Below are 24380 nucleotides of genomic sequence, written 5' to 3' on the forward strand. Positions count from 1 at the left end.
ATTATAGACAAAAAAAAAAGAGCAAATCTGGAAGCACTGCATATCCTTAGACCTTTCAGTAGTTAGCCATAAGGAAGGAAGGGGAAGAAGAAAGAGAGAAAGATGGAAAGGAAAAGGAAGGAGAAACACTGAACTCTATCGGCAAGCCCATGTGCCAGAGTCAGCTTATAATCAGGTAAGAGGCAAGCAATTTGCTGAAATCTCTATATCTTGAGGCTTTTCTCATACATAATTTTAAAAAACAAGAAACTGCAGGGTAATAAAAATAATCTTTACAAGGAGGAGGGGACTGTACTTTAGGAGAAATACTTAAAGTATAGGAGCAGTAGGATGGTCTGGCTAAGCCAAGATATCCCGGTAATGTCTATTTTATTGAGTGCAAAGAAACTCTGATCCTCATACCTGAGAATACTCTTCACATAGTCTTTAGCCCACCTGAAGCTACTCACAAAGCTAAAGTTTTCTATCTAAGGCCTTAAAAAAAAATCTACAGAGGCTTAATGTTTCCATTGGTATGACTTTTTATTCTTAATGGTACTTAATGAATGATACAGTTTCTTATCATTTGAATTATGTATCCCTTTTTAGTATAAAATTAAATATGCCATTCCCCCCAGTTGTGACACAGAGCAATTAAGAGAATATAAAATTGAATTTGAAGATTAAAGAGGCCTCTTATTGTGCAATGGTTAAGAATATGGCTTTGGACTTTGGTACATATAAAAGTCTAAGTACATGTAGCTGCTGTCATCACCATCATTACTGTTGTGTTAAGACACGTTGTGGAAAATAACTTCTTATTAATATATATGTTTGGTGCAACCCAGGTAGTCCTTATGCAGACACTGAACAAAGTGGATAGAGAAAAAGGGGGGCTTTGAAGGACACAGTGAAGTTTTTGTATCAAATCTGTCTGCCGCTGTAAAATAGAAGAAGCAGACATACATCATAATTTCCACCTACTGGAAACAGTATTCTTTGGGCAAAGACACCATGTGATTCTAAGCCACAAAGAGTATCACCCTTTTCAACTGCAAACCAACGGTATGGAGTGGTCAATACTGGTTGCCATATTTTTTAGCTATATCTTTGTACTTGATGGTCAATGAGTTCATATTAATTTTAATAAGATGTTTTAAAAGTATATATTTCTGGTGTAAGAAGCCTCATGCATTTGTACTATTTATCATTAAATATCTTAAGGTATTACAGTAAGTGTTAACATGTGGGTTACTTTGAATCAGGTCTCTTTAGGCCAGCATACCAATTATACAATGTTTATAATACTTGATACATATACTAAGTATGCCACTGGTGTCAGTTGCTATTAACAGTTTTAAGTGCAGACATTCTGTTTCAGAAAATTCTATTTTTTGAAACCATAATGCTGGCCTGAGTTGAATTATAGTAGACATACTAAGGGAAATCTCTTAAGTATCAATATCAAGAACTTCCATTAAAAAGATTACTCTGTTGTGTTATGTGTATTTTACCCCAATTAAAAATAAAAAAAATTTAAAAAGATTGCTCAGGAATCCCTTTCATACTAAAATGCTTTTATTAGCCTTCTGCAGGTTCTGAATTAGCTTTCTGTATGTGTTTCCCAAGTTCGTTCAAAAACACTATTCTTGGTCTTGATACTTTAATGAAATCTGATGAAATTGCAGATGAAAAGGAAAAAGTATTATGAGTAACAGTGGTCTTTTTTGTTGTTTTGAAGAGTCCCATGAAGTTAGTTATAGGAGGCAATAAAGTCAAAGAATCTCTTGGTTGAATTTTAGGTTTTAATTTTCTTCGGTGCTCTTTTCCTAAAAATTAGAGAGCCATAATTAAATATGTCTGTCTTAAGTCTAAGAATGCTAGGTATAGTTTCATTCCATTTAATTCTATATAGTTTTATTTTCTTTGCACCACTCAAAAATACTAAGAGAACAGATCAGTAGGTTCTAGACTTTCAGATGTCAGAATGCAAAAATCTTGGGGGACCAAATATATGGTTACCAACTTTTTATTGTGTCAAGTTGGCACTAATAAAAGAACAAATGCCAACTCTTTTAAATATTATTTTGTAAAAGTAGATATTTTAACACCAAAAGAAAGTGTAAAAGGCATTATCTCAAAATGAAAAACTTTATATTGAAATTTTTTTTTTTTTAGAAATTGCTTATGCTCTTATTTTTTCTAACGTTACCTCAAACTTGCAAAAACTTCATCAGAACCTTACTGGTACACAGATTTTTGTTTAGAGGTCAGCATTAAAGTGAAAAAAGAAAGAAACTAAAGAAGCTGTACAAAAGACAGACATTCATCTACTCCTGATATTCAGAAATAATAGCTCCCCATACCTTCATAGCTAGCTTCCCTTAGCTACTCCTTGAATAAATGCTTTTTTTCTTTCCTTTTGTTCTATCTCCCTTTCAATTTGTGACTGCAGCAAAATGAGTTATGAATGCTTTCGTCCTTGCTTTTGACAATAGGACAAAATACCAAATAAGACTGATTTTGGTCCTACACTAAACACATATGAACAAGCACTAAGTGTAAACATGAAATCGATAAATAATTTAGTTTTTCTGTCACACGTCTAATAGGCATTGATGGGTAACATTGTAAGATCTAGACTTTGATCTCGCAGGCCTGGGCCACTCAGCCATCATCTACCAACTGTATAAAACTGTACAAAGTATCAAAGGAAAAAATGTGATCTGTGCCCTAACGATTCATTAGAAAAGTTGTGCATGGGACAGAATAGCAGGGTCTTAATTTAAGTCATACTTACATGCTGTTTCAGTAATGACTTATTACTGTGCACGGTTTATCAGAAAAAGCAAAGTAAGAGAGGAATTTCTGTCAAATGATGTTAGTAGTGAAGGCCTTAAAAGAAATGTTTAACATTGGCTTGTAAGTGGGAAGATACTTTAGATATCCAGAATTACAAAAGCAAAACTGTACAGGTAAACCTTTTGGTAACTACATTTTAAATTTTTATAAGTGGCACACAGATTTGTAAAGCATCAGGGCTAGAAGGTACCTCAGAGATAAAAGAAAAATCAATTACCTTTTTTAAAGACAGGAATTATGGATGGTCCTCCATTTTTCTCCAGACTAGAAGGAAAACATTTTTATCAAATTAGAACTTTATAAAGACTTTGTACACCAATATATCATGTTCAATGACTAATGGTCTCATTTATGCACATTACATGTAAGTATTTTATATTTAAATACTCATTTACTCACTTATTCAAAACATTTGAAATATTAAATCTGCTTGAAGTGATCAGGGAAACCTTCATGGAAGAAAAAACACTTCATCTGGGTTTTGAAGAAAATAGGTCTTCAAATGGATGAGGTAGGGGAGAGTATCCCAGACAGGGAATAGGGAATGGAAGGTTGCAATACTATAAACAGTATGGTATGTTCGAACGGTACTAAGTACTCTGGGGCAGCTGGATTCAAGGTTTTTGGAGATATGATAGAAGATAAAATTGGAGAATAAAGATCAGGTCATTTTATGTATTAAGAATGAGAAAATTGGCCCTGGCCGGTTGGCTCAGTGGTAGAGCGTAGGCCTGGCGTGCGGAAGTCCCGGGTTCGATTTTCGGCCAGGGTACACAGTAGAGGTGCCCATCAGCTTCTTCACCCCTCCCCCTCTCCTTCCTCTCTGTCTCTCTCTTCCCCTCCCGCAGCGAGGCTCCATTGGAGCAAAGATGGCCCTGGCACTGAGGATGGCTCTGTGGCCTCTGCCTCAGGTGCTAGAATGGCTCTGATTGCAGCAGAGCATCGCCCCCTGGTGGGCCTGCCGGGTGGATCCCGGTCGGGCGCATGCGGGAGTCTGTCTGACTGCCTCGCCGTTTCCAACTTCAGAGAAATAAAAAAATAAAAAAAAAAAAAAAAAAAAAAGAATGAGAAAATTTAAACTTTATTTTCAAAGCAATTGGGTACCAATGAAGTGTTTCAAGTCAAAGAATAATAAGGTATACTTAATTTAATGGGTGTGTGTGGGAGGGGTGTGTGTTTGTGACCTTAAATGAAGTTATTTTAATCGTCATCCTGCAGATGTAACATATAATAGCCCATATAAATGCTCTAAGGAGAGTGCATAGCACAATTTGCTCACTAATTCCACCTCACTGGATAACTAGTTTACTGACAACTTGTCACTGCTATTTATAATCCTGAAAGTTGAGTGTTTACAACTATACAGGGTGCTATTCACCTCCAAGTCATCATAGATTTGTATAGTTACAACAATTTTCCAGCAGATGGCAGTGAAGTATCATGAGGAAGGGGTACTTTTTTTCTAATTCCCAAAAAGTTGCCTTAAGGAAGGCGTGGCCAACAGTTTTTGCCCCCGGGCCAGATTACAAAGAAAACTTTTTTCACGGGCCAGAGGAAATATTTAAAAAATGTTAAATACAAAAACGATTCGTTTAAGTAAATAAAATTTAATTATGTAATTTGTTTATGAATAAGTGTGAGTGAAAAATATTTTAATATACAATATTATTTTAATAAAAATATAATTACATACTGTCTAAGTATCCAAACTGTATCGCAATCAATCAAAACAATATTTAATTAATAGAATGAGCTTGAAGGGGTTATATCGCAAATAAAACAATTATTTCACTTTACAAACAGCCTGGACACATTTTCAGTTATCAACTGCAGCTATTGTCTATGCTACAATGCCACTTGATTCAGCACACTTGACCACAAAAATAACGAATTGTTTGACCTTGGGTGCACACTGGCAAACCCCACCTAAAAGAATGTGGGTTTCACATCGCCACTAAACATCAAACAGTTCATATCGAGTACAGATGAGTACAAAAATTGTAAATCTTTATAATGGAATTTTTTTAAGAAATAAAGAAGTATCGCGAATCCATTCGACCAATTATTGGAAGTTAACCCTAGATTAGTCACATGCGGAATTCTTTTCCCTTGTATTACTATCTTCTTAAATATCTTGATTTCCAATAATCAAAGACGCTTCCGCTTCTGAGTAGCTGAGATTTTAAAGTAGCAAAGAATATTAAAAATTTAATCGCGGGCCACATAAACTTATTACTGGCCCGCAGGTCATATTTTGGCCATGCCTGCCTTAGGGCCTAGCTGTGGGAGTGACTGTTAAATAATACTTACATTATTTATCCTGAATTAATTTTTTTAAACCAGTAAATATTACTTTCTGACATTTTCAATTAAAGCCATTGCAATTTAGATTTCCCTGGCATTTTACATAAAATTAGGTAATAAGTTTTAAATTTTCATTTTTTCAAAGAATTCCAATTAAAATGACTCTGAAGATGTGCTTATTTTTTCTCTATACTTAAAATTGATTTTTAGAACCACGACAGTGCGTCCTATTCTCTTCTATTATTATAAAGTTAATCATACATCTTGAGTAGATCTGTTTCCTATATATAAATAGTGCTATTTGCATAGAAGACTTGTAATTCAGCTACATATACAGAAGGAAATATGCCTGGTGTAAGAAGATTCTCCTCTCTTTTTTCAGAAACTTAAGTTCATGATGTAATTACAACACTGATGCAAATTCCTCTGAATAAATGCCTGGCAAACTTTGGCATAACTCCAACCACTGGGCCCGATTTCACCTAGCTTTGGATCAAGTCCCAAAGTCCGTCCGTTTGATGCTATATGGTCATGGTGGTGTTCCTGGTGGCTCAGAACTCTCAAATATTCCTCCCTCTACCCCAAAATGGCTTCCTGGATCAGACGTGGAGGCAATCAGGCTCCCAAAATATTTTTCTAAAATGTGAATAATCCTAGCCACATGTAACTGTATTCTTCTCTGCGGTCACACTTCTGTTGCTAAATTGGAATTAAAACAGGCTTTGGCAATGGACAATTAGAATGAAGTTTATCCTTTAGTTTGAAAGGCATATATTCATATCAAGGGTAGTTCCCCTTGTTTTACCTTCCTTAAACTTAAAAGTTCCTCTATCAATAATTTCACTACCACTTCAAATAAAGGCACAGTACCTTAAGGAAGGAAGTCCCACTTTTTGTTGCATTTGAAATTCCTTTAAAAATGCCGGGTTGATACTTGCATCTCTGCTGATATTATTTTTTATACGAAGAAACTGATTAGGCTTATTTCTGCATTCCTTTAATAGGATGCGAAAAGCATTTGCATTGTAAGTTAAGTAGCCAAGAGCACAGGAGCAAGCTGTGCGAACCTACAAGAAGAAACAATTCCTTCTTAACCAGTTAGCTTTGTTTTTAAAATATCAAACCCAGTGCTCTCATTAGATATTTCATAGGAATGTCCCTGTAGCTATGCACAGCAACTATGTATGTCAATTGATGGCAATCACCAATATTTTTAGAGAGGGGTGTCGACTGCCATTGATTTCTAGTAGTTGTTCTTAGTTCTTGACTGCATTTTAGAATCACTAATTTTTTTTGTCTGTTTTTTGTTTTTTAAAGCACATCAGACTCTTGGAGTAGAATATGGGCATTTATATTGTTTTTAATTTTTATCTATCTGCTTATGTATCTATCTACTTACTTATTGAGAGAGAGATCGATTTGTTGTTCCACTTAGTCGTGTATTCACTGGTTGATTCTTGCACATGCCCTGAGCATCCTTGGCATATCAGGATGGTGCTTTAACCAACCTAGCTACCTGCCAGGGCTATATTGTTTTCAAAGTGCCACAGGAGATTCTAATGTGCAGCCAGAGAAGAATCATTGAGTTTGAACTAACGACAAACTTTTCGAAGCTGCTCAAGTGATTGTGATAGAAAAACAGGTTAAACCTATAGCATAAATGTAGGTTAAAAATAATGAATTTAGGAAAGCAACTAAATTTTCAATTGGCAAAAAATAAAGAAACGAGAATAAGCATTAGGCCATGGGACTCCAGAAAAAGTTTTTTCTTTCCTTGAAGGAAACACCCTCTGCCTGTGACCTTAATTAGGTTGTTGATATGATTAGTTCAAGTAAACTCCTGGGCATTTCTTAGGAAAATCTGTTAGTGGTAGCATAAGAAATGTTATAGAATAAACATAAACAGGCCCATGCAGGGCACCAGAAGCTTGACATGTAGGTCTTTACATTGGCATCTGACTGCTGTATGTACCCATTATATCTTCCATGCTTTGAACAGTGGTTCTCAATATATGGTCCCCAAAAGAGTAGCTTCAGCTTCTGGGAACTTGCTAGAAGTACACATTCTAGGGCCTATACCTGATGTATTAGATCAGAAACTCTTGGAATAGACCCATGCAATCTACGGTGTGTCAGATTCCTCTGAGTGCTTCCAGTGTACCCCAGAGTTGGAGAAACAATGCCTCGGACCTTGGGGGAAAGTGTAGGGGAATACTTAGAGGCAAATCACTACTGGCCAGCCAGGCCTTCTTCACACACCCTCATCTTTAACCCTCTTGGCAGATAAGAAAAACTGTCTGATGGATTCTACTTTCTTTTTTTTATTTTATTTTATTTTATTGATTTTACAGAGAGGTGGTGGAGGAGCAACTCATAGTTGCTTCACTTTAGTTGTTCAATGGTTGCTTCTCATATGTGCCTTGACCAGGCAAGTCCAGGGTTTTGAACTGGCGACCGCAGCATTCCAGGTTAACACTTTATTCACTGCGCCACCACAGGTCAGGCAAGATTCCACTTTCATTCATTCCAGATACTCATAGAAATGACAGTGGGATCACAAAATTTGGTGAGATATTTTATAGATATTTTAATTATAAATTTCTATATCATCAACATACTTATTTTTAGATTGAATCTTAAATATCAAAGTTAAAACAAATTTTCACATTTTGTGGGAACCAGAATTGTGGATGGCAGATATAATACTAGAGAAATCACCTCATTTTGAGTTAGTAACATGAGCTATTATAACACAGTCAACCTGTGGAAAAATTAGCCCACAGAAATGAGGGAGAGCAAATTATAGTTTTAGAATACTCAATTTTAGAATTACTTTCATTATTACCTCTTCTTTTCCTGAGTACAGATGATAGCAGAGCCGTTGAATCATCCCTAATGTGATAAATGTGTCTGTAATACCAGCTCTAGAATGAGCCAGGCTCGCTATTAAATTTCCTATAAATTAAACAAGAAAAACAATGCTTGTGTTATTTCCTATGAACTGAGATACTGTGCTTTTGGTTATTTGTACATAGTATTAAAAATATTTGAGTCTCAAGATATCTCTGTTAACGAAGAAGTGCAGGGAAAAAAAGTAATAAAAGCATTTATATATCAAGTTTAGAATAAACTTTACCCAAAATTATAATTTGGTTTTCTGTCACAAACAGTAAAAGATAAATAGATTTACTAAGAGAGGGAATATTTGAAAATCAAAGGTTTTCTTTCCCATGCTTTAGAATGTTTTGATTGGAGGTTTCAGGGCTATTTTCTTTTTTAAAGACTGAACATAATGCTTGACATACCTTAAGAAAACTTAATATGTAGAGACTAAAAAAAAAAAAGAAAAGAAAGAAAGAAAATTTAATATGTCCTTAGAAAACTTAATATGTCCTTTTTGAAAATCAAATGGCTTTGAGTTAAGAAGAGCTTAATGGTATTTTAAAATTAAGCAATGTGTTGCTTATTAAAGTTTAAAAATCATTGAAGTTTTTGCCATGAAAAGAAATGTTTTGGGATTAAAAATAAGTGATCCAGTAATTAAATAAATGTGCAGCTACCAACTTAAAACTATTTCATTCAAATTTTAATTTTAGAGTTTTCTTATAATATTCCTTCAAAATATTGTTGTTGTGTTGATATAAGTGTAATACAACTTTTAAGATATAGATAAGTGTATTTTTACATTTGTGGGTAGATACTTTATTGATGTATTAACTGGGCATTTGTTCTATTTTTTTCCAACCTTCATTTTAAGCCAAGAAGAGCTTTGTATTTATTGTCTCAGGATGGGGGAGTCTTGAGTTGTATGGCCTAGAGCAAAACTTTTCAATAGCCTGAGTTTAGAGAAGCCATGATGCTAGTGGGAAGGGAGCGATGTGTCTTTAAACATGTGGCATAAGAAATGGGGTGAGCAAATGGAGGAGGGCAGAGAGTTTAAGACTACGAAGACACAGTAAGAGTAGGAGCTTTGAATGGAGAATAACTAAATGGTGCACATAGGAAAACTGGAGACTTGGCAACAGAAATTCCAGTTTCTGCAAAACTTCTGTGCTTTTGGAGCCTCTTTGGGGAATCATGTTGGCTTGGACATCATTTATTTTACAGTATATCTAAGGCTCGGAGAGCCTGCTTGCTTGAGATACCCCTGCGTGCGTTTGACTCTGGAGATGTATAAAACTGTGATGATGGAGTACAGAGAAAGCCCAGTCATTTTTGAGACTCAATTCCTACCAGCCTGGGAAAATTAATATTTGAAAGCTAGTATAATGTGGCATTATTTGCACATAATAGTTTATGGAGTAAAATTAAACCCACTACAATTGTTTTTCAGAGTCATATAATTACTATGACATTGAATTAAGAATTTTATTTAGAGAAAAACATATTTAGTAACTTCTTTTAAATATGTTTTTTCCTTAGGTAGTTTCTATCAGTTTTTATTTGCTTCATGCTAAGTAAATTTACAACATAAAAATAGAATTTTACGGCAGCAAGTAGAATTTCTTTTGCTGTGTTCAGTTAAAAAAATATATCTTATTTATTTATATTTTGGAAGTAGTTACTCCATATGGTTGGTATTCTGATACTGTTTTATGTTGTGCTGAGAGTGATATATGAAGTCAATTTACTACTTATTGATCATCTGGGAGTTAGATCTGAAGTAGATATAGTTAGCTATACAATAAGCATTGTGTCAGGAACTCCACTAGGCTAGTCTGCCTTGCTATATTGCGTATCAATGTAGAGAACTCTTAAATGTTAGTAAAATGTGTACCATTGGTCAAAAGGAAACTGGACACAGGCATATTAATATAAATATCCCACTATTATAAACCAGTGCATACATTTTTTTGGCAGTAAGTCATAGTTAAATTCTCATTTTATATTCTGGAAAAAATAATTAGGGGTTTGAAAAAGTAGTTAAATCAAAAAGGCCATGTTTAGACTTGATCTGCTCTTATTTAGGGCAGAATAGACTGACTTGTAGATTCATTCTTCAAACCGTATGACAGTGTCAGTCTTATTATTTTATTATTGCTCATAATACAAAAACATTATAAAAATAGTTTTATGTGTATACAATTAGATTCTAGTTATCTAGTAATTTCTTACCCGTCAAGATAATAGTAGTGGTATTAACTGAATACAGACTACCAGCTAAAATAGTAATACCTCTTGAAGACAAAGTAATATGGTCCACATCTATAATGACTTTAGCTAATATAATAATCTAAAAATAAAAAAAGCACAGAATTATTAAACTTTTTCTACACAGCTTCTCTAAGTTTTTATATATGTATTTATTTGGTACTTCTTGGAAAGGTAAGAGGGGTAATTTGGTATGAATGAATAGAGAAGTAGCAGGAATAAGAGTTAGAGTACTTGTCCCTATCTGATCATTCTAGTGACTGTGGTAGGCCATAGTATTTTTTCTACAATATTTGTAACTTTAATATCCTTGAATAGAAATATCCGTCATAGAAAATACATTGCCTGAAGGTCACAGGATAGAAAAAGAAGAGGGAGACTAAAACTAAGAATCCAGATACACCTAGTTGTCACAGGTGGAAGAATCAGTGGGATCAGCAAAAGTTTTGCAGTTAGAAAACTTGTGTTGGATACTACCATGTTTCTCTACCTATTTCCTTGTAATAGGGAGGTGACAAAAATACTACTACCTGCCTATCTACCTGACAGGGTTGTATAAACATCAGGTGATGGATAAAGGCAAAAATTCCATTTTAACTTGTAAAATTCTATGTAGATAAAGAAATCCTTGTAGATAATGGGGCTTTTATGATGTGAAAGGGGCTGGTATGAAAAATACTGTGAATTTTACAAGTTTGTAAATATTTTTCCAGACCTCAAAAATTTTTAATTTTTCACTAAAAAGACATTTATTGAGGTTTAACCTCCAATTTTATACCTGAAATGCTGCCATTGCCTTCTCAGTTTCAATTGTTGATTCAAGAAAAGGTTGAAAAATTGATATGGTTATCATTCCATTTTCTAATATTAAATATTGTTGGAAGCAATCATTGAAGGCAAAAAGGGTTAATGCATAGCCTGCTCTTAAACAGATATCCTAGAAATAGGAGAAACATGCATTATGTTTAATTTACTTCATTTATCATACTATCAAGGTAATAGGTTTCAAATTCTTGCCCATTATAATATATTGTATTCTTATCTCTGGAAATAAAATATGACATTAGTGTATTGGGAAAAACATAATACAATTACCTCAGAATGTTACTGAACAGAAAACAGAGAATTAGGTTGTGGTATCAGGGAGAAGAAAAGGGGAAAAAAATACAATTTTTAAAGGGAATGTTAGATTACTGATTATGTAAATGAATACCTAAATGGTAACAGGAAACTCCACAATATCGTTTACCCACAACTATTTTATTTCAACATGTTTTTCTTTTCAACATTCCAAATTAGAGTTGATAAATTGAAATGTCCCTTGTGCAACAGGCTATATGTTGTATTTTATGCAGTGTAAGATGGTAATCATCTCTTAAGTTCATTTGTAAATTTCTATTGTGCTGGCCCTGGCTGGTTGGTTTAGTGGTAGAGCATTGGCCCAGTATGTGGAAGTCCTTGGTTCGATGCCCAGTCAGGGCACACAGGAGAAGTGCCACCTGCTTCTCTACCCCCCCCCCTTCTCTCTTACTCTCTTTTCTCCTCCCACAGCCATGGCTTGATTCAAGTAAGTTGGCCCCAGGCACTGAGCATGGCTCCATGGACTGCCTCAGGCACTGAAATAGCTCAGGTGCTGAGCAACGAAGCAGCAGTGCCAAATGGGCAGAGCATCACCCTGTAGGCATCTTTCTGGGTATATCCTGGTCAGGGTGAATGCAGAAATCTGTCTCTCTGCCTCCTTGCTTCTAAGTAAAAGAAAAAAAATTCTATTGTGCTGTATTCTAAGAGGGAATAAAAGAAAAATGTTTTACTTTTTTAAATCACATTTTAACATTCTGGGACCAGGAAAAGAGCAAAAACCAATCCCACTTAGAGACAGTCTGCTTGCCAAAGATGAACAAGTTTGGTAGATCTTTCAGATAGGCCCAAAAGATAGGATTTTATGATTAAATCTTATTTTTACTATTTTACTTGAACAGTATAGTAGAGAGAGAGAGAACTCTTAATCTTAGTTTTTTTCTGCCACTATGAATCATTATAGGTATGAAATGCTTACAGATAAAATTATATGATGCCAGATTGACTTGGGGTGGTGAACACAGCGCAATGTATAGATGATGTATTGTAGAATTTTACACCTGAAACCTATATAATTTTATTAACCAATGTCACCCCAGTAAATCCAATTAAAAAATAAAATCATTAACATAAGATTAGTGAGTAGGTATATATAGAGAGGAAGTAAGATTGACCATGAGTTGTTTGAAATTTTCCATAATAAAAATTATATACACATAAAGTAGTCACTTGGCCATATGTAGGAAGAAAACTATTAGGTACAGTCAAAGGAATAGAGAGTGAAACAAGTGGTAACAGTCTGGGCTGGAAGGAAAAGGAGAATGATTTATAGTGCAATGGGTAATAGAAGAAGAGGAAGAAGAAGGGTATCCCTGAGGGATGGGTGATGAGACTAAAATGTGAAAGGAACAGAGGACAGAGGGAAGAAAGGTGGCTTACTGAGTCAGTCAAACATGAATTCAGTCTCCTCATTCTGTTATTCCTCATATTACTAAAGCAGAACTTCTCCATCTTTTGTGTACCACAGTAAAGTAGAATTCTGTATTTAAAAAAAAATAGTGCAGTGATTTCATTCCTCTCCTTACAATCCTTCTTTTTCCCTCCCCAAACCTCCCCAAAATGAGAGAGACATAGTTTGCAGTTTTCTTCCCTAATTGCCAAATACACTGTAGATAACAGAAGTCCCTGAGTTTTCCTAGGGTTATGGCTCATGGACCAGTGACAGTCCACAAAATGGTTTATAACAGGATTACAGAAACCAAGAATAAGCATTTAAAAGAAATGGGCCTTTCTTACAGTTAAATATCAATTAATAAATGTATGATAGAAGGAAAAAGGAGGGTATTTTTTAAAAAAACATCACCATTAGGCAGATGCCACAGTAATCACTGTGGCTTCAATGGATGCTAAAATTGGTGAGCAAAAGTACAATGCAAAACAGAATATCTGCATGGCCTCAAAGTGTCTCACCTAAGATACTTATTAATTACAAAAGGAAGAACAGTAGCTACAGTGGAGATGTGATAGACACCACTTGAACCAAGTACCCAAAGTTTATATTACCAGTTATAAGACGTACAATAACATGTACTTCCTGAAAGGACGCACTGGGAAGGCGAAGGACAAAGACCATGTCGCTCCTGTGGCTGTCTTGCCAAAATGCATTACCTCCGTTTAATTAGGAGAAACATCAGGTAACTCAAACTGAGAGACATTCTACAAAACAATTGGCCTGAACTCATCAGAAATGTCAAGATCATGAAAGACATGGAATCCTGAAATTCCAAGGACTGAGTTTCACAGATTGAAGGAGACTGAAAAGACAACTATATACAATGTTGAATCCCTGATTGGATTCTGGAGCAGAAAAAGGACATTGTGAGAAAATAGGCAAAATTTATATAAGGTCTGCAGCTTGGTTAATAGTAAAGTATCAATGTCAGTTTCCTGGTTGACAGTCAGGAAAACTGGAATGGATGAAGGAAGATACCAGAATACTCTGTATTATTTTTGCAAAATTTTGGAAGGTCTAAAATTATTTCAAAATTTTAAGGTTTTTATTTTATTTTATTTTATTTTTATTTTTTAGAAAGGAGAGAGAGAGAGGGAGAGAGAGGAGAGAAAGACCGAGAGAGTGAGAAGGGGGGAGGAGCAGGAAGCATCAACTCCCATATGTGCCTTGACCAGGCTAGCCCAGGGTTTCGAACTGGCGACCTCAGCATTTCCAGGTCGATGCTTTATCCACTGCGCCACCACAGGTCAGGCTTAAGGTTTTTTATTTATTTCTTTTAATTGGCAGACTGGTGAGGAAAGGGTATTCCTTCATCACAAATAGATTGAGAACCACCATTCTAGAATATTGGGTAAGAAGAGGAAGACTGAGGGTTGAAAGGTTGTAAATATAGGTAAAGATTTGATGCATTCAGGATAGAAGAGACTTGTTTTTTAGTTTGTCCCAATGCATAAAATAGCTTCATTTCCAAACTGAAAAATATAAAACAGTTAATTCCATCATTACAAACTAATATATTTAACAAAGAGATTTTAAATTTCTTTAGTAATACATTTGAATATTGCCACAAAAGACTTGCTGATAATTTATGATGTGATCTAAAAAATATCTTCTTCTAAATCAGGGGTAGTCAACCTTTTTATACCTACCATCCACTTTTGTATATTTGTTAGTAGTAAAATTTTCTAACCGCCCACCAGTTCCACAGTAATGGTGATTTATAAAGTAGGCAAGTAACTTTACTTTATAAAATTTATAAAGCAGAGTTACAGCAAGTTAAAGCATATAATAATAATTACTTACCAAGTACTTTATGTCGGATTTTCACTAAGTTTGGCAGAATAAATCTTTATAAAACAACTTACTATAGTTAAATCTATCTTTTTATTTATACTTTGGTTGCTCAGCTACCGCCCACCATGAAAGCTGGAACACCCACTAGTGGGCGGTAGGGACCAGGTTGACTACCACTGTTAAATGATCTTCAACATTTTGTAAAGGTATTACCTTATCTTGTGAGTGGAGAAGACTAAGGACATCAGCATACTTAAATCCTTCATTTTCTTGTAATTCTTTCTGCAATGCATTATTACATAGCACAATGCAGGCCAGGGAAACTGCCACTTCCACCTAAATATGTGGTTTTCAGAAATTTATTTAGTTTTTACTCAAGTATCATTTTTTATATGTTTATATGAAATATAGTAATTCAAAGATACTATAAAATCCATTGATTCCAATTCTCTCACTAGTATTAAGAGAGTGGCATTTACAGCTTCAGGAATGCCCTATATCATTTTGAGCAGCTGGAAAATATCCTTCCTCTTTGTATTGGCATGACCACAAAATTCTGAGGACAGAGGAGTATCCCTTCTATATCTAATTTAAAAATGATTTTCTGGCTGGGTTAAAAGGCTGTTTTGAACTGCTTGCTAGCTACTAACCTTTGAGCTGTAAGCCTTTAGTGGATCGCCTATTAATTTAAACAAAGTACTGAGGACTAACTCTCCTCTATTTCTGTAATCATTTATTGTACAGAAGACCTTTAGGATGTCAATGAACCTTGTTTATTAGGATTCAATAGTTACTATTCTTTAATTTTATTTATTCATTTTTAGAGAGAGAGGAGAGAGAGAAAGAGAGAAAGGAGGGGGAGGAGCAGGAAGCATCAACTCCCATATGTGCCTTAAGCAGACAAGCCCAGGGTTTCAAACTAGTGACCTCAGCATTCCAGGTCGATACTTTATCCACTGTACCACCACAGATCTTACCAATATAGTTTTTTTTGTTTTTTGTTTATTTTTAAAGAACCCCAGGGATTTCTTTTTTTTTTTTTCCCCATCTTAGAAATGAAGTTTTCAGTAGTGGAAATTTATGTCGTGTTCATTTATTTATTTTTATTATTATTATTTTCTTCTTTTTCAAGTGAGAGTAGGAGAGAGAGATAGAGACAGACTCCTGCATGCGCCTGGACCAGGATCTACCCGGCAACCACTTCTGGGGCCAATGCTTTGTCCATCTGGGGCCCAATAGTTAAAATTTTAAAGTGCTACACTACACATTTCTATGAAAAATGTTATGAGTTTAGAAAATCATGAATATTGCAAACAGAATTTGTTTGCTACAGAATTTTATTTGAGGGAAAGTATTGAAATGTATGTTTTATTTTTAATAAGTTTAAGAACTCATTGAAAGTATATACTGAAATATAGATTGATGCAATTGAAGCAAACTGTTTAGCCATGAAAATGTATGTTTTAAAAAAAATTTATGTGGCATTTTCCATAGTCTTATGAAATTTATTTGTACTTTGAAAGTCAGTGCAATTCTTACTCTAATTCAAGCCAAAAGAACTGCAAACATAGGCTCCTTCCTTTTTTTTGCTAATTCATCTCCCGTAATAAAATAATCTCTTTCATAGCCAGAAAAGCCACGTAACTTATAACATCTTTTCTGATGACAAGCACATTCCTTAAAAGAAATAATGCTATGTTTACTTACATATTTTCCTCCTAGGTTATTTTTATTTTCTCATTTCCAACAGAGCCCATACTAAATTTTGAAAAGAAAATGCATTTTTGTTGTTATTTTCTGCCTGGCTAACTATAGTTGTCCTGAATTTCCAAACCTTTAGTAAAATGGTTTTAGTAGATGTGAATGTCATTTTATTAAAGGCATTCTACTAGAAGTAACTGGAAGAGAGGACTCTTTAACAACTCTTAGTACTTCTTGGTAATGTTTAGCCTTGAGAAAAGTCTTGCTGCCAGCCAAACTAGGCTGTTGAGTAGGAGGTAGGGCTGTTTTGATGGTCTAACACTGACAGGATTCATTTCTATTTGAGAAATTTTGCTACACAAATCCCATCCCTGTTACCCCCACCCAGTTTTTAGCAAACAATATCTGAGGAAGTAGAGAAGAAATTCTGCAAATAATCAGATATCTGAGGTTTGATGAATAAGGACATAAGACTTTAGTTTGTTTTTGTTTGTTTTTGTTTTGTGAGAGATACAGGACAGACAGGGACAAACCGACAGAAAGGGAGAGAAGTAAGAAGCATCAACTCACAGTTGTGTCCCCTTAGTTGTTCATTGATTGCTTTCTTTTATGTACCTGGACCAGGAGGTTCTAGCTGAGTGACTGACCCCTTACTCAAGCCATTGACTATGGGTTTAAGCCAGTGACCATGGGGTCATGTCTATGACCCCTTGCGCAAGCCAGCAACCCCACACTCAAGTTGGTGAGCCTGTGCTCAAACTGGTGACCTTGGGGTTTCAAACTCGGGTCCACAAAATTCCAATCTGATGCTCTATCCACTGTGTCACTGCCTGGACAGGCAAGACTTTAGTATTTTGAAGAAATATTTTAATACAATTTATTATCTTTGTAGCAACTTTTTTGTTTAAAACTTTTAGAATTTTGTTTAAAAAGTTAAATATTTTTATTGTACTTGTGAACTTGCATGAATTCTTAAAATCATATTTATGTTAATTTTTATAGTATCAGAAAATAAAAACCCCTTAGAACCTTATATATACCTTAATGCTAGAAGAAGGGTGATTTCTCAGTAGTTGAATAAGTACTGGAAAGGCATTCTCGTCTACAACAAATTGTTGACTAGTGGGATTTCTTGTATGGGCGACACCTGTAAGAATCCACATGTCAATAAGATTTTTTTTTTCTATTTTGGAAATGGCAAAGTTAAACATAGCTTGATATGTTTGATTGATGAAGTGTCCTAGCATAATATGATTAATTAGTAAACTCTTCCCACCATCTTAGAGCTTGTGGAGGTAAGTGGAGTTGTTGCTGCTGAACTTTGTGGGCCTGTTTGGAAAAGGACTTCTAAAATGACAAATACATCTGGAAGGCTATGGTCCAAGGGCCATTTTTAATGGCATAAGCTGGATCCCTGGAACCAGAGGGAGCACACAGCTCTTCTTAAAACTGAAGGTGTTTATGCTCAATATGAAACTATTTATCTATGCAAGAGATGCCCTTATGTGTACAAAGCAAAGAACACACAGTGACTTTTGCTGGCAAACTGAACAAAATCAGTCATCTTGGAAAAGGAAACTCATGCTCATGGAAACAGTGGCATAGTCCATGCCGAATTCCAAAGCAACCTTCTTGCTAAGGCCATTGGACACAGACTCTGTGTCATGCTGTACCCCTCAAGGATTTAAACTTATTGAAAAGTAAATAAATAAAAGTGGATTTTTTCTCTTGTAAAAAAAATATATATATAATTAATAAATTACAAGAGGAAAGGCTATGTCTACACTAATTTAGCTGAATTAAATTTTTAAAAGGCAAAGTAAAATGGAAAATTTACTACTAGAAGTGTACATATTTGGGTGATGGGCACACAACACAATCAACAGTTTAAATTCTATAGAGCTATTCACCTAAAACTTGTGTACTCTTATTGATCAATGTCACCCCATTAAATTTAATTTCTAAATTAAAAAATGCTTAATGAAAATTTATGGCATTAAAAAACAACAGAAAAGGAGCATACCTAGTTTTCTAATAGTCACAAAATAAAGAAGTTAGAAATGCTAGACTCTCAAGGAATAATATATTATAGCTATCATCTACTCAGGAATTATGTGCAAGGTACTTAAGATTATAATGCTAATGTTTTCCAAAATAAGTTCATTTTTATAAAAATGACTAGAGTAAATATTCTAGTTAAAATTTCTGGATTCCCTAAATACACATACTAAAAGATAATCTTACTGTTTTATAACCTACTACTTTATTTATTTATTATTATTTTAACCTATACTTTAAATTGTAGGCCTAATCTCAAAGAAAAAACTTAAATCATCTCTTCCTAGGGGATATGTATGAGCAATTTAAATTCTTTTCCTTTGCCATAAATGTCACAATGCATATACAGTGCATTTATATATTTAAGTCTAAGTGCAAGACTGGGCCTCTTTATGGACAATGAATAGAAGCCATCTAATTACTGTGATCTGGGGAGGTTTGATAGAATTGAGGTAAACAGAAGCAAAGAACACTTTTGTTTGTCCCCTGTTCACCCTCTGGCCACCTAGGCATGTACACAAACACTGATTACATAAATATTCTCCATTAAACTGACAGGTACTGATTACCTAATGCACCAGGCACTGAGATAAGAAGTAGGGCTAAAAAGAGGAATTAGAATATCTACCCTCAAGGAGTTTATATTATTTAGGGGAAGCAACTATGTAAATATACCATTTCAATACTTTGTTACAAGTGTTTTAATAGAGGTATGGAATTGTACAGTTGAAGCCCAGAAGAGGAACTGCACACTTCAGAGTAGGTGGGAAAGGGGTAGGAAGGGAGATTTCAAAGGGTGAAGATGCTACAGGTGGGTCTCAAAGAATGAGTATTTTTAATTTTTTTATTTATAGTCTTTGTTTATCACCATTTATGCCCCCTATACACTCCTCCACCCACCCCACTGCCAGCAAAATTTAGTATTTTAAATAATGATTATGATAATAAAAATGGTATTGTTATATATCATCTTTGACTAAAACTTCACATGGTAATAATGGACTGAAATTTTATTAAGGTGGGAAAAGAACCACTACAAACAATAGGCTGAACAGTTCTCAGAGCTCACACAAAGCTAAAGACAGTTTGTGTTCCTACTGGCCAGAGTGTAGATATCTCAAAATACAAGGGGCTATATCCAAGGGATGGAGTCCGTGGAAAAGTATCATAATACTGGGGTTAAGTTGTTCCAATGGAAAGGGTGCTCTACACTGTTCTAAAAAAGCTTGAAAGCTAGCTTCAAAAGGATCACACAGATCCCAAGTAACTAAGGCATGCCCAAACAGAGCCTAACTCATTAAAGGAAAACAGTAAGATTCAGCATCTATCAATTTAAAACGCACAATGTCCAGCATTCGATCAAAACTTATGCATGATTTAAAAATGAAATGCCTAAGATAAAATTGACAAAATTAAATGCAAGAATTGTATATGAAAAACTAAAACATTGCTGAAGGATATTAAAGAAGACCCAAATAAATAGAGAGACTTAACCATGTTTATATATTGGAAAACTTGGTATTAAGAGGATGTCTGTTCCCTCAAATGTATTTATGGATTCTATGTAATTCCAATAAAGATAACAGATCTTTTTAAAAAACTGACAGTTTAATTTAAAAAAGTGTATGGAAATAACAAAGGATCTGAGATCCCAAAGCAACTTTGAAAAATGTTGAAGGACTTATACAAACTGCTTTCAAGATTTCCTGTAAACCTCCAGTAAGACAGTAAGTATAGCATAAAGATAGACAAATGGATAAGTAGACAGAAAGAGTCCAGAAACAGACTCACAAATATTTAGTCAATTGATTATTAACAAAAGTACCTAGGAAATCATACGGAGGAAAAGATAATCTTTTCAATAAATGATGCTAAATGGGTAGTAAAAAATGAATCTTAGCCACATGCAAAAATTAATTCAAAATGAATCAGAAATCTAAGTATACAGGAAAATAGAAAACCTTTATGATTTTGAATTTGGCAGAGGTTTCTTTTTTTAATTTTAATTTTTAATTTTTAATTTTTAATTTTTAATCATGTGTTGACATGATTTCGAGTGGTGTCCCACTTAATATAATACCACATTGTGCCCCCCATACCCAATGCAAAGTCTCTTTCCACCCCTTTTCTCCCCAACTTTGCCCCCTCCCCATACCTCCACCCCCCATCTCTCTGGCTATTCCTACCCTGTTGTCTGTATATGTGTGTTTTATATATATATATAATTTTGGCTAATCCTTTCACCTTCTTTGGTCCCATCCCCTCTTTTCCCTTCACTCTAGTGAACTAAATTTTTTAAATTAACAAATTAGACATATTCAAAAACTCTTGCTCATCAAAAGACCTTGTAAGAAAGAAATATCAAAAGATACACCATAGACTGGGAGAAAATATATGCAAAACATACATCTAACGAAGGACTTGTATCTAGAGTATGTAAAGAATGCTTATACTTCAATAAGATAACACAATAAAAATGGGCAAAATATTTTAAAAGACACTTTACCAGAGAAGATATAAAAATGACAAATAAGCACATGAAAAGATTCTCTAAATCATCAGTCATTAGGAAAATGCAAATTAAAACCACAGATTTACTACATACCTACTGGAATGGCTAAAATCACCATTGTAAGTGTTGACGAGGAAGTGAAGCTACTGCAATCATACACACTGCTGGTATGGTTATTCTACTTTGAAAAACAGTCTGGCAGTTTCTTTAAAAGTTAAGCATACACCTATCATATGATCGAGAAAACCTACTTCTAGGTATTAACACTAAAGAAATGAAAACATGTCTCTTCCAAGGCTTGTACATAAATGTTCATAACAGTTTTACAATATTAACGAACTGGAAACAATCTAAATATCTATCAATGGGTGCACTGATAAACAAATTGTAGTATATCGATATGTACTAGTCACAGTTTTCTAGAGAAACAGAACCAATGGGATATGTATGTATGTATCTCATAAAGAATAAAATTAACCATCACACCATGCAGTGGAATATTACTCAGAATTTAAAAGAAGTGAACTATTGACATGCACAATAATATGGATGAATATTAAAATAATTATGCTGGGTGAAAGAAACATGAAAAAAGAGTATATCTGAGTAATTCAATTTACATATAGAATTAATTAAATTCTAGAAAATGCAAACCAATCTATAGTGAGTGAAAATAGATCAGAGGTTATCTGGGGGATGGGAGTACAAAAAGGGAGGGATAACAGAGGGACAAATAAAACCTTTTTGGTGATAATTGTATTCATTTATTTTACTGCAGCGGTGGTGTCACAGCTGAATACATATGCTACAAGTCATCAAATTGTATACTTTAAATAATGTATTTTATTTTATTCTATTATATATTTTAAATATTGTATGTCAATTATATTTCAATAAAACTGAAAAAAAAATCTAAAAATTTTAGGCATGCAAAAGAGCAGGAAAAAACAATTCATAGTTAGGAAAAAAGTTAACCAATAGACAGAAAACCAGAAAAGACAGAGATGCTGGAACTAGATACAGGGATTTATAAAACAGCTGTTTAAATACGCTGCATCTGTTCAAGAATGTAGAAAGCATTAACACCATCAGGAAGAAAAAGGAAGATAGGGGTGTGTGCATGCGTGTGGTTTGTAACCAATCTAAACTGTTGAATTTGAAAGCAAGGATTTTCTTTAAAAATTGAGAATAAATTTACAAACCAATACACATTGATCCCACCGCTCTGATGACACTCAGAAGTGTGCATTCGGCAAGTTTACTAATCCTTAGTAAGCGAACCAATGGTGCAATTCCACTCCCTTCACATATTTGATTTTGATGCATCCTGCTGTCCTTACTTAGAGCGATGACTGCTTCACCTCCTGATAAAGAAAAGCAAGAAACATGTCTGATCTCCAAAATTCTACATTGCGCATATTTTTACATAGAAAATAACTTACCAACATACTGCATTTTAGCTGACGGTGACAAAAGCATATTTATTATAAAGTTGTATCCAATTTGTTCTGCCATATATTTTTGTTGTTTCAGTGTTTGTCCTGCCAAGGCCCAAAGTGCTACTGCTCCTTGTTCTTTAACATCTATTTGAAATGCCTATTTAAAAAAAAAATTTCATTCACTGAGCATTTAATACTGTAGGAATATCTACTTTATAAAATGTTTATTCTAAATTAATTTGTTTTCTTTTCACTGAACTAAATTCATTATTGTGTACTTTGTCTAAGAAAAGGGATAAGTAATCATACAATTCCTACCTTAAGGAGTTTTAAAAGATCTTTACTTAATGAGTTTTCCAGAAATGCTCTCTGTATAGAAGGGTTGTAACGTGCCAGTGATTCCACAGCCATTGCACCCTTCACTTGGACATTAAGCTGTTTCCCTTTAAAAAGAGCCACCAGAGGAGGAATGGCTCCTTCAGCAGCCACAGCATTCTGAACATCCTTATTGTCACGTGCAACCTCAGCGATTGTAGCAGAAGATACGGCCTTTAACACATCTTCAAATGAATTTGAGAACCAGTTAATTAAATCTTTAACAAAGTAACACTACAAAAATACAGCATATCATTAGTTTCTCACCTTATAAAATCAAACTTGTAGAGTTTATAGAAAATTTAGAAAATAATAGAATAATAACTGTCCAGATTCTCACCATACAAACATGAACATATCATTTAATCTCACCTACTGTTTTTTTATACGTATAAATTTAGATAGTTAAAGACATTTAATGTAGTTGCACTACAAACGCATGCCTTACATTTTAGTTTACCAATATAACATTTTCCTATTTTTTTTTTTGTATTTTTCTGAAGCTAGAAACGGGGAGAGACAGTCAGACAGACTCTCGCATGCGCCCGACCGGGATCCACCCTGCACGCCCACCAGGGGGCGATGCTCTGCCCATCCTGGGCGTCGCCATGTTGCGACCAGAGCCACTCTAGAGCCTGGGGCAGAGGCCAAGGAGCCATCCCCAGCGCCCAGGCCATCTTTGCTCCAATGGAGCCTCGGCTGTGGGAGGGGAAGAGAGAGACAGAGAGGAAGGAGAGGGGGAGGGGTGGAGAAGCAGATGGGCGCTTCTCCTGTGTGCCCTGGCCGGGAATCGAACCCGGGACTTCTGCACGCCAGGCCGATGCTCTACCACTGAGCCAACCGGCCAGGGCCAACATTTTCCTATTCTTTATGGACATCTGTGTCTTCTAAATTCATGAATGGGTATATCACATTTCCTTAATCACATTTTATTTTTATTTTTTAATTACAGTTTACATGCAATATTATTTTGTATTAGTCTCAAGTGCACAGCATAGTGTTCCGACTTTACAAAGTGATCCCCCGATATTTCAAGTACACATCTGGCACCATAATAATTATTACAATATTATTGACTGTCTTCCCTACGCTGTACTTCAAATCCCCAGGACTATTTTGTGACTTACAATTTGTACTTCTTAATCCCTTCATCTTTTTCACCTAGTCTCCCAAACCCCCTCCCCTCTGGCAACCATCATCTGATCTCTGTATCTATGAGTCTATTTCTATTTTGTTTGTTCATTTATTTTGCTCTTTAGATTCCACATATAAGTGAAATGATATGGTATTTGTCTTTATTTGACTGACTTATTTCACTTAGCATAATACCCTCTAGGTCCATTCATCTAGGTCCATACACACACACACACACACACACACACACACACATATATGTGTGTATTTATATCACCACTTTATCTACCTATCTATTGATGGGCACTTGGTTTGTTTTTGCATATCTTGGCTATTGTTAATAACACTTTGTGAACATAAGGGTGCATATATTCTTTCCAATTAGTGCATTGAGTTTTTTCAGATATATACCCAGAAGTGGAATCACTGGCTCATAAGTCAGTTCCATTTTTTTTTTTTTTTAGGAAACTTCATATTGTTT

At 34.7% G+C, this 24380-nt stretch overlaps 1 protein-coding gene across 1 annotated transcript in view; it reads right to left on the minus strand.

Annotated features, from left to right (window-relative positions):
* Positions 1 to 1560: 1560 nt before the first annotated feature.
* Positions 1561 to 24380, minus strand: part of ANKAR (ankyrin and armadillo repeat containing) — a 55968-nt gene continuing 33148 nt past the window's right edge. The window contains exons 12-22 of the mRNA XM_066232962.1: positions 22709 to 22950; positions 22394 to 22547; positions 22154 to 22315; positions 17422 to 17528; positions 14894 to 15016; positions 11075 to 11233; positions 10261 to 10378; positions 7991 to 8100; positions 6016 to 6212; positions 3059 to 3105; positions 1561 to 1808 (exon numbers count right to left, since the gene is read on the minus strand). Of these exons, the coding sequence (XP_066089059.1) occupies positions 1561 to 1808; positions 3059 to 3105; positions 6016 to 6212; positions 7991 to 8100; positions 10261 to 10378; positions 11075 to 11233; positions 14894 to 15016; positions 17422 to 17528; positions 22154 to 22315; positions 22394 to 22547; positions 22709 to 22950 (1667 nt within the window). The remainder of the gene's footprint in view (positions 1809 to 3058; positions 3106 to 6015; positions 6213 to 7990; positions 8101 to 10260; positions 10379 to 11074; positions 11234 to 14893; positions 15017 to 17421; positions 17529 to 22153; positions 22316 to 22393; positions 22548 to 22708; positions 22951 to 24380) is intronic.

This window comes from Saccopteryx bilineata, chromosome 5, assembly GCF_036850765.1.
Source record: "Saccopteryx bilineata isolate mSacBil1 chromosome 5, mSacBil1_pri_phased_curated, whole genome shotgun sequence".
Lineage (NCBI taxonomy): Eukaryota > Metazoa > Chordata > Mammalia > Chiroptera > Emballonuridae > Saccopteryx > Saccopteryx bilineata.